This window comes from Actinia tenebrosa, unplaced genomic scaffold (assembly GCF_029948245.1).
Source record: "Actinia tenebrosa isolate PJP-AT-01 unplaced genomic scaffold, QUT_ActTen_1.0 PGA_scaffold13__45_contigs__length_12533684, whole genome shotgun sequence".
NCBI lineage: Eukaryota > Metazoa > Cnidaria > Anthozoa > Actiniaria > Actiniidae > Actinia > Actinia tenebrosa.
The window spans coordinates 12,362,121-12,372,416 of NW_028292573.1; the positions used below are offsets into that span (position 1 = coordinate 12,362,121).

Consider the following 10,296-nt stretch of genomic DNA (forward strand, 5'->3'; position numbering starts at 1 on the left):
TGTCTGGAAAAAAGACGTTAGAATCTCACTAGATCATCAGTGGACGATTTAACTGGAATCTTTTAAGATTACTGAAGCGCTTTACCTGAGAATATTTGTCATCTGCGGACATTTCTTTGAAGTTCACGGACTGAACTCCGCATGGAATCCTCCAAGATTCAGTACACGAATTTACATCTGAAAAATATATTCGAGTTCGCAGAGTTATTTTAGTTCAGGGTTACTGAAAAAGACTTTGTTAGGGCGGACATTCATTCAACTGAACTGTAACTGAAACTTTGCCGCGGACTGTGGACTAGAATTACATAGTAGACGTTGTCTACTGGAATTCCGGAATAGACTCAGTTTTGTCAAAGACATCAAAAGAAGAGGCAGAAAACTCACGCTAAAAACTTTAAACTACATGCCCTCATTTAGCAGATTTCGTACAGGTTAAAAAGGTTTTTTTGGTAGTTTTGATAAGAAAGATACTCTGTCAAATAATTATAAAAAGAAAGTTGTCGTTGCACTTCGGCCGGAGGCTAAGCAAGGAAAATCTACCTCGATCTCTTCCCCCCATCAAAACGGATTACTGCTAAGCTGAAGGACGGTTCTCAGTTTGAGAAATTTACTGAGAAGAAGATATGATAATAACGTTTCGCATGATGAAAGAAAATGCAACGATGAACTCTACGATTAATTCAACTGCAAGATTTCCCACGCTAAATGTATCCAATACGTCAAACGTCTATCGATCACTGACCATCGCGCAAATGATAATTTACGCCGTCCTCGGAGTCTTCATTCTAGTGGGAAATGCCCTGTGCTTAGCTGTGTTCCTGAAAACCAAAAAACTACGAAAGCGTTCGTACTATCTTCTAATAAGTTTATCGGTAGCGGATTTGATGGTGGGGTTGTCTGCCTCTGTGATATGCGTGGAGGATGGACTGAGTCTTTTTCATGGAACCAAGAATGTGTTATTCGCATTCTGGAGGGACGTTACACAGTATTTCCCGAGAATGTGCTCGCTATTTACTATAGCTACTGTTGCCCTTGAAAGATTCTGGGCGGTTGGTTTTCCCACGAAACACAGATCTGCTGGTACACGCCCTTATGTTGCACTTATCGCTCTGCCTTGGATTCTTGCAGTCGCATCCACGGTTCTTTTTATTTCCAGTGGAAGAAGATTCGTTTCCGAGCACGCCTTCAATTTTGTGGACGTTGCACTATCCCAAGCAACACTGTTGACAATCATCATAGCATACTGTGGGCTTTTGAAGAAGATGAGAAGCAACAGCATAAGAAGCAACAAGCCACAGATTAACGCAATTCGAGAACGAAAACTAGCTGTCACGCTCTTTGTCGTCACGTTAGCATCTCTACTAACAATCTATCCTGTTAACATTTACTTTCTTTTTGAGATATTTTGTAAAAATTTTAACACTACATCATCGAAGCATCATTTGATTTTTCTGATTGCTTTGGCTTCCAGTAACTCAGGAATCAATATTGTTGTATATTTATTTAGGATTCCCGAGTTTAAGAGGGCTGTTTTTAGACTGGTTCCATGGAAGAAGAGGCGCAGTTCGCGTGTTGCGTGTTCATCGCAGATTAACGATGCGGCAGGATCTGAACACCCTGAAACCATTCAACAAGAAACACAGTTTAATGATGGTTCGTTTGAGCCCAAATTAAAACCAGACCGAACGCCAAGCAAGTATTTATTCAAATCATGCTGTTAGTCCATAAAATACCGCTATATACTGACTGTACCTTGATTACAGACTCTCAGGATTACACTGACTGTACCTCGTTCACTGACTCTCAGGATTACACTGACTGTACCTTGATTACAGACTCTCAGGATTACACTGACTGTACCTTGATTACAGACTCTCAGGATTACACTGACTGTACCTTGATTACAGACTCTCAGGATTACACTGACTGTACCTTGATTACAGACTCTCAGGATTACACTGACTGTACCTTGATTGCAGACTCTCAGGATTAGCCAGCAGCGTCAACATATTCACAAATATTTAAAAAAGTGAAAAATGCATTATCACTCATTTCATTTTGTTTTTGCACACCTAGTATCATATATTGATATTATCATTTGTAGCTGTTTTATTTTGGTGAAAGCTTATAAATATATAATAAATAATATTAGATAAATAATTATGCAGAAAACAGTTTGGGAGGCAGTTTGTTCTCCTATGAAGAAGCAAAAACATTTTAAGAGTTAATGAACTCAAAGAACTCCTTATACTAACCTTATCTTCGGAATGCGCACTTATATAATGTGTAGGGGAAATCGCTGCCTATCTTGGCTAACCATTAGGTTATTATAGGTAGCTTGTACCTAATTTTTTGTTGATCTACATATTTATAATTTTTAAATATTATCAAATAGAGGTGCTAAATAAATAATAAAGTATGTATGTATGTATGTATGTGAAAAAAGTACTAACATTACTGTATCATTATACTGGCAAAATAGTTATATTCTAACATGTATTTAATTGTTTAAGTAGTTGTATCCCTTAGAGCTTGAGTTTGTATCTTATTCTCCTACATCAATTTATCGGATTTAATCGCTAGCTAGACCTATATGAACGAGATTGAAATAATACAGCGGTAGCCAAATCTTTCTTCAGGAAAGAGGGGGAAGCTCTAAATCTAACACTGAGTAAATGTTAATACCACAATACAACATTATTTGCGATTGACGGGATGTTCATCTTTTCGGTATATATCGCGGCGAGAGTCTCTTGCGCTCAAGTGTCAAATGAATCTCGGGTCATTTCTTCTTTTTCCATCTTTTTTTCATCATTTTTCTAAATAATCAGAGGTTTATTCCTTCTTTTATGAGCACAACCAACTTATTTGTTCCACGCGCCATTTGCATTTCGTCCAGTTTTTTTAAATATTATTTTTCAATTTTTTTCCAATTTTTTTTTAAAATTTTCTATTATTTTTTTGAGTTGCTAAGAAAAAAGCAATAAAAAGATTCAGTTGAATCCACTTGAAAACAATGTTTATCATTTCCGAAATTTGATGACATTTAATTTAAATAATAATCCTAATTCTCAAGGGAACGACACAGTTTGGTCTAAATCAAACCTTGTCGTTCCCTTGAGAATTAATAGGGTCGTTATTTAACTGCCATCAAATTTCGAAAATGATACGTGGTTCTGATGTGGGTAAAAAGTCCATATATAGAATGGGTCAGTTGCCTGACATCAGTCGAGATGTTTGATGGTACAGTTCAAACTGTAAGTGATATGGATGTATAGTTTTTGTGTCTTTTTTTGTCATTTTTTCAATCATTGATTATTATTTTTGGCCTATGTGTTCATACAGTGTGTTATTATGCTCATTATTATGATTGTAAATAGCAGAAATCCCGATCCTAAATGTAATGACTTTTAATTAAGAATACGTAAACCGACTTCCAAGCATTTTTAGCTTTCTAGTTATTTTTGGAAGTTGGTACCCCTCAATCTGTTTTAACATAAAATATTGTATCAAATTAGAACAAAAATGTAAGAATTAATTGGTACAAATAAAGTTCGTCTTCTATGGAAAAGTGATATTTAGTATATTCAGTTCATTCCGTGTTTCTGTCACACTGATATCAGTGCTTCTGTAAATGTAAGATAGAAGACTAAACTGTATTGAGAGAAAAGCTTATTTGACTTAGCCTACTCCTAAAGCAGCACCACGAATAGAAATAAAAAATTAAGAAACAATATAGGTATTAGTTTATCGAAATCGTACTATTAGATAGACTAGGAATCCATTACAGTATTTCTCACATTATAATTAGCCATTCCGAGATTGAGAAAAAAACTGGGTCGAGGTTACATTTCAGTGTATTGTGGGAATTTTTTAGAGGACAAAATAGACGATCTTGGAAATACGTGGGCGTAAGGTTTTCCTATTTCAGAACACTTGCTATTCCCTAGATTATCATTTCTTTGATTAACGGTTGAGCATGCAGTTAGAGCACACATGAAAATGATGGATACGACTCAAACAAAGAGTCTTATTCTAAAAGAGAAAGACAGGTGGTCTGAAATGGGAAATTATTTCACCGCAGGCTAAAGAGGTATATTCAAGGAGGTTGCAACCCCTGCAGTTACTTTAAACATGCATCCGGAAGAATATTACTTTTTCTTCTATAAACAAGAATTTCCAATAATGGCTTAAATAAATCAAAACCCAGCACAAACGTTGTTCTTGTATACAGCTGCTTGTAACAACAGCACTATCCTTGTGATAAAAGTTTAGCAATTTTTACTCTCACGGAACCGATGCGACGAACCAATCCATAAGAATCCGCGAGTCATAATTTCTTGGTAAAGTTAAGATATTCTTCAAACGCTAAGTATAACAGTTACATACGTATTCTTAAAGTTTCGTATTCGAGAAAAGAAAAACTGAAAAAGGAACAACTGGATCTGAACGATTCAAATTCAATGTCGCTTGAGGTTTCTTGGTTTTAGATAGTGGAACACTGCAACATTACATTATGAAATTATATTCAGAAATGGATTTTCTTCTGAACTAATTGATTTCAACTGCGAAAGCGGAGACGGAGGGCAAAGAGTCGACCCAGCTGAGTGCCAACAACTCTCATCCCTGCTCCTCATCGAAAGTAATTGTGCGGTTGAAGTACTTTTCTTGTACTTTGACCTATCTATTGCAGCATGTAACCGTTCATAGTGCACTGCACCACTGTTTCACCTGTGCAAACTCCCTTTTAAAGTAAAAGCTAACACAATTCAAGGTTGCGATCAAGTGTTTATGGAAGACATCAGAGTTGTTAAGAATTATTCGTGAAATACAAACAACTAAAGTAATTCTCCTTGGCACAAAGTTCTAGACATGAAAGGTACATCATCTGAGCAGGCCATAGCAAACAACACCAGGGTTAGTCTGTTGTTGCTTATAGGAACATTTATTCTTTTGGGGAACATCTTATGCTTGATAGTTTTTCTTCAGACGAAGCGCCTACGCACACGGCCCTATTACCTTGCTGTATGCCTGTGTTTGATTGACTTAATGGTTGGCTTGACGACAATGGGGATAGCTGTTGAGGATCTAGCTTAGCTATGGTTTTCGAAGAGTTTCAATCCTGTTTTATCCTGTAGTGTTTATAGAGTTAAACTATCTTCTAGTAGTTGCCTCAATCTCCACAATCGCTTCAATCTCCATCGAAAGACTATGGGCAGTCGTGTTCCCTATTCATCACAGAAACGCTGTTCCGAAACTCTACATTACTTTCATCGCTGTGCCTTGTCTCATAGCAGCTACAAATTCGTGTTTGGGGCTCTTGGCTTCATCCGGCATCATTACTTGGCATCCTTTCCTCTATTTTGACCAAGTGAAAATGTTGACCATTTGTGTTACAATATTCGGTTGCTATTTAGGAATCTTTATGAAACAAAAGTGCAGGAACATAACTGCAGACTCCCGGAGAAAAACTTTACGTGATAAAAAGTTGGCTGGTACTCTTTTTCTTGTGACCTTCGCATCTTTTATAACCTGGTTTCCAGTTAGCGTGTATTATCAAGTGCTTACTTACCAAGAAAAGATAAGTTACACAGCGACATCTAGCAACAAGACATTCTTCTTTTTAATTGCCCTTAGTATTTGCAATTCTGGTGTCAACGTAGTAGTTTACATGTTTCGCATGCCAGAATTTAAAAGAGCAGCCAAATCCATCATTTGCAAGTATTGCTCAAGATCTACACGGCGAATCAATGTCCAAAACATCTCCAGGAGAAAACCGCCTTCAAGGAATGTAAATGCATTGGCTCGCATGGATTGTGAGTGCATCGTGATATCAAGCTTCCCGGATCAGCTGAGGTTTGATATTTCTGGTTCAAATGTTTTGACTCATTGTCAGGAAGCTGTTACTTCCTCTGGAGTCAAAGGACAAGATGGCCAAGCGAGAGAGTCTTCTGTTATTCCTGTTATTGATGTTACTGGTACTTCTTACAAGCATTCAGACACTCCATCCGGAAAGGAAGATTTAAATTCTTTTGATGAATGAAGTGTTGATGAGCATGATTCTTGAGGCCTTATGAGCCACCTGGTACGAAACAGAGAGGTGGAAGTGAAGTCAGAACTGTTTGTGAAGCAATATAAAACATTTGGTTCCAAACCCCGTCTTAAAACGATTTAGAATTTAAAAGGAAGAAACAATAACCAGATATGTTATCCGGCCACGTGCAAAATTTACTGCATTAGTCTTCTTCTTCTTCTTCTTCTTCTTCTTCTTCTTCCTCTTCTTCTTCTTGATCTTCTCCTTGATCTCCTTCTTTTTCTTCTTCTTCTTCTACTTCTTCTTCTTCACTTCTGCATTAAGACATTATCAACTCTATCTTGATAAGCTACCGGATAATAACCAGTATCATATCCAGCATAATCTGACAATCTATAAATCTCTTCTAATCTTTATATATTATATGTAAATAAACGTCAACACCTAATTTTTCGAGCAATGATCAGTACCTTTTCCAATATATATTAGCCTTTCGTTTCCCATTTGAAAACATAATTGTCAGGGTTTCGGCAATAAGGGGAACAGCAGACTCTGTCAGAACTTTTTCATCATAAAGCTTTTAAGTGGTGAGTTTTATTTAAATGACTACTATTTGTAGCTAGCTGTTAAAGATTATTTGACTTTAATTTTGTGGTATTCGTTCGTTGGTAGTTTTTGTTGTATCCGTATTTGCTATGACTTTCAACATTGTTGCCGTTCGCAGGTGCTTTTCACCTGCTACTTCTGTAACACATAAAATTTAATTATATATACCCGAGAAAAGTTTATCAAATTGGTCCACAAGCATTTATTCATCTTTAATATTTTTTACCAATTGAAAAATATTAAACCATGATAAACTTGCTGCGAGTTGCTATAAAAGCTGATATTTTAATTAAGCCTAGCTTTGAGAAAATATTTCTAACGAACATCTTTCTTGGTTTGAATTCATGGTAAAACTAAGCCTATTTTACTCGAATTGTGAAACGACCATTAAAATCAGTGATTTCAAAGCTAGATTTTATAATTTGCCCGTGGGCAACTGGAACTCCGAAAAGACAAAAACAACGATATTTTGCATTTGTCACATTAAGATGCTCTTTTCCTTGCCCATTAAAGTACTAGCAAACAGTTAAAAAAACCTGTCATAAAGAAACCTCTTATCACCGTTCTCTTAAGGCTACCAGCTGTTGCCATGGTGATGACCTTCTAGCCAATTTCACCGAACTTTAAGATTATTTTAATGAAACAAGCAACATTCTAAAACAATAAATAATTAACTCTAAATTACTTCAATAGTGAACAACTTCTCAAAATCGATAGTGTCTTTAGGGACGAAGTTACTAAATGTTGGATCTATAGGGAGAAATATGAGGCTGAATTGTTCTAACTCTCGTTGAGTTTGTATAAAGGGTTTTTTTGTTATTGAGTCCAGTAAAAGTTTAAGGAATTTTTATCAAAATTAGGTAAGATGGCCAATAACTGGTGTACTCGAGTGGTGCTGTTTCTTGTTCTAGCGCGGTTTCAGGCTATGATCAGGATGTGTAAAGGGAATGAGGATAACACCCCTTGGGAAAGCAACAAACTTTTGATTGGTAAGTAAGTATAAGTGCCAAATGGTAGAGCTTTGACTACATTTTTATTTAATCCAAAATATAATAAATTGTATCAATATTTTTTCATATTAGATAAACAATTCATTAAAAATGAAATAACCGATTATGACTCAAGGTACTGAATTCACAGCTGTAGTATAGTTTACTTTGTGTAGTTTTCTTTTTCATTTTTATTTAGATTATACTTTCTAGGCTTATAAATGTGCTTTAATACTCTTTATTCATGTTTTTCAATATCCAATTAAGATATTACAGTAACAGGTTTAAGTAGGTCTTCTTGAAACGAGCTGTTTGGAACTATCGACGCTACGTAACCTAACTTTCAATATCTATTTTTTGACCTTTTTTTGATTTTTTGTCATATTTGGGATCATCCAGAATCGTTTCTATTTTTTATTAGCACTAATTGTCAATTTGTTTTTTAATTAACATACTTCTTTATAAAAAATAAGAAAACTGAAAGTATTTGACGTTTCTAAGACGTCATGTCGTCATTCTCAAAAACACTAATAATATTTTTGCTTATTAAAAAAGGCAAATCTTGGGGCCTTCCGCTTGAACTAAAATGTGAAGACATCGAGTCCCCACGCATCAAGGTCAGCGGCATAACGCTCGCGCGCAAGGCCAATACCATAACAGCCGAAAATGAATACCCTGGAATAGAGATCAAGGCACAGAAAAACTGCGACCGAACTCTCCGCATGCCCACGGGATCTCGTCCCGCGGGATGCACGATTGATCTTCCTGAACTGGGTGTACCGAATGATGTGATGGTGATTACTGTGTTCTGGTGTTACTCGAAAGCTGCTTCTTCTGAAGCTGCGTCTAAGAACCGAATCGGTACGTCATGAATAAACTAGCTATACTCTAAAACCTTTCATTTAATTTTTAAGGTTCTAAGATAAGTTTTTACTAATATTCTGATTAGTAGCTGCTGTTACAGTTGAGCCCGCAATCATACAAGTGAAGCTAGCGGGTCAATACATTGCTTCTTGTTCTCATTTACATCTCTTTTTCATGCATGCCATAATATTTGCTATTTGTTGGGGATGCGTATTTTATGCGAGCACACAGCACGCTTCGCTATGTGTCATGCTTCTCTAAACACCTCACTACTCTTGTGTTCTGCCAATCTTTGCGCAGTGTGTTTCATAGAGCGATTTTCGTGTAAAAAGCTACAACACGAGCGCGGTCGTGACCGGCAAGGTACATAAGAAGCCAAACCAATCAAATCGCGCGATAATTTACTCTTCATTCAATCAATTAATGCCTTAAATAGGGCACGATCAGGGCGCGCCACGGTCACGCCAATGCATTGCGCACTGCCAAACCAATCACATTGGGCAAGAAAAAAATCAGCCAACTAAAATTCTAGAAAACATCACGGTCACGGCACGGCACGCATACGGCATAAAGCTTTTCACAGTCGTACGTAAACTGCTCTTTAATTGCTCACACAAGTACAGCATGAACACGTTATCTATTTCTTCAAAAAATTTTAGAACAAAATTTCTCCTTACGGATTAGACTACTACTTTTAAAACAACAAAGTTTCTTATGAATTTCTCCCCTTCCCCGATGGTTTTGCTTAGTAGTGGTGCGCCAGCGATCTCCCAAGAGTTGGGGGAGCCTTGACACAAACGAAAATGAAAACCAGCCTACCGTCCTCTTAATCATTTTATTTATTATAAAATAGCTTCGTCTAAAAGCGGGGATGTTACAATCAAGTGTAACTCCAGAGACCTCATTAGCATTCAGGATATCCAGATAGACAATGAACCAGTGTCGGACCTCAATTTACTGAAAAAAAGATGCCTCGACGAAATGATGAAGTCAATATTACCGCAAAACAAGAAACGCAACAAACCAGAATGGGCTTCGTGCTCCATCAAGAGAAAAGGAAGACAAGGGGACCTCAAAGTGAAGTACAGCTGTGACAGCCCACCTGCGCATGCGCATCATGTGAGTGAGCCACAGCCTCCTATGTATCCTATGCCTCCGAGTTAAGCGACTGAAAACAAAATGGCGGAAATTGATATATTGAAGAGATCCCAATAGTAAAGTCTACAGAACTACAATGGTTCTCTTAGGGAACCCGATGTTCTTTAGTTAGTTAAAATGCATTTGGGAAAGCATTAAGATAAACTAAGGTAAACGAATGAGAATATTAAAAAATATATATCCTTGAACAAATGATATTTCTCAAACAAAACAGTAAACCATGATATTTAAAGTGCATATGACACGAAAAAAATTTAATGTTAAAAATGTGTATTTTATTGGCATTAATAAGAATATCACGGTTAAATTTGTTTCAAAAACGTATTTCTCTAGAAATTCAAGAAAATTTAGCACAAGTTGTGACGTCATTTTGTTTACAAGTCTCCAGATTTAGTTGTAAATACACGAAATTTGTTTGAATGTAGAATCTTAATTTCAGGTAGTACACTTTTCAATTTCCCAACATTGGAAGAGTACTACGTAAGCTATCAAATGAAGTTGAATAAAATATGCCTTTTGTTGTTATTTTATACGATTTACAATTTATATTTTGTGCATTACTACTGAATCTAGAGTACGTGTCAACAAAATGACGTCACAAATTGGGCTTAATTTTCTCACATATCTCAAGAAATAAGCTTTTGA

General features: G+C 36.4%; 3 protein-coding genes across 3 annotated transcripts; all 3 read left to right on the forward strand.

The window, feature by feature from the left end:
- Positions 1-662: 662 nt before the first annotated feature.
- On the forward strand, positions 663-2,099 carry LOC116295405 (sphingosine 1-phosphate receptor 1-like). The gene has a single exon (XM_031703201.2). It carries the CDS (start codon positions 663-665, stop codon positions 1,719-1,721), a length of 1,059 nt encoding a protein of 352 aa, XP_031559061.1. The 3' UTR covers positions 1,722-2,099.
- Positions 2,100-4,872: 2,773 nt separating this feature from the next.
- On the forward strand, positions 4,873-6,268 carry LOC116295404 (mu-type opioid receptor). The gene is made up of 2 exons (XM_089028780.1): positions 4,873-4,917; positions 5,093-6,268. Exons 1-2 carry the CDS (start codon positions 4,873-4,875, stop codon positions 6,041-6,043), a joined length of 996 nt encoding a protein of 331 aa, XP_088884906.1. The 3' UTR covers positions 6,044-6,268.
- A 233-nt stretch (positions 6,269-6,501) lies between these two features.
- On the forward strand, positions 6,502-9,837 carry LOC116295398 (uncharacterized). The gene is made up of 4 exons (XM_031703194.2): positions 6,502-6,621; positions 7,501-7,629; positions 8,185-8,490; positions 9,347-9,837. Exons 2-4 carry the CDS (start codon positions 7,506-7,508, stop codon positions 9,655-9,657), a joined length of 741 nt encoding a protein of 246 aa, XP_031559054.2. The 5' UTR covers positions 6,502-6,621; positions 7,501-7,505; the 3' UTR covers positions 9,658-9,837.
- The last annotated feature ends 459 nt before the right edge of the window (positions 9,838-10,296 follow it).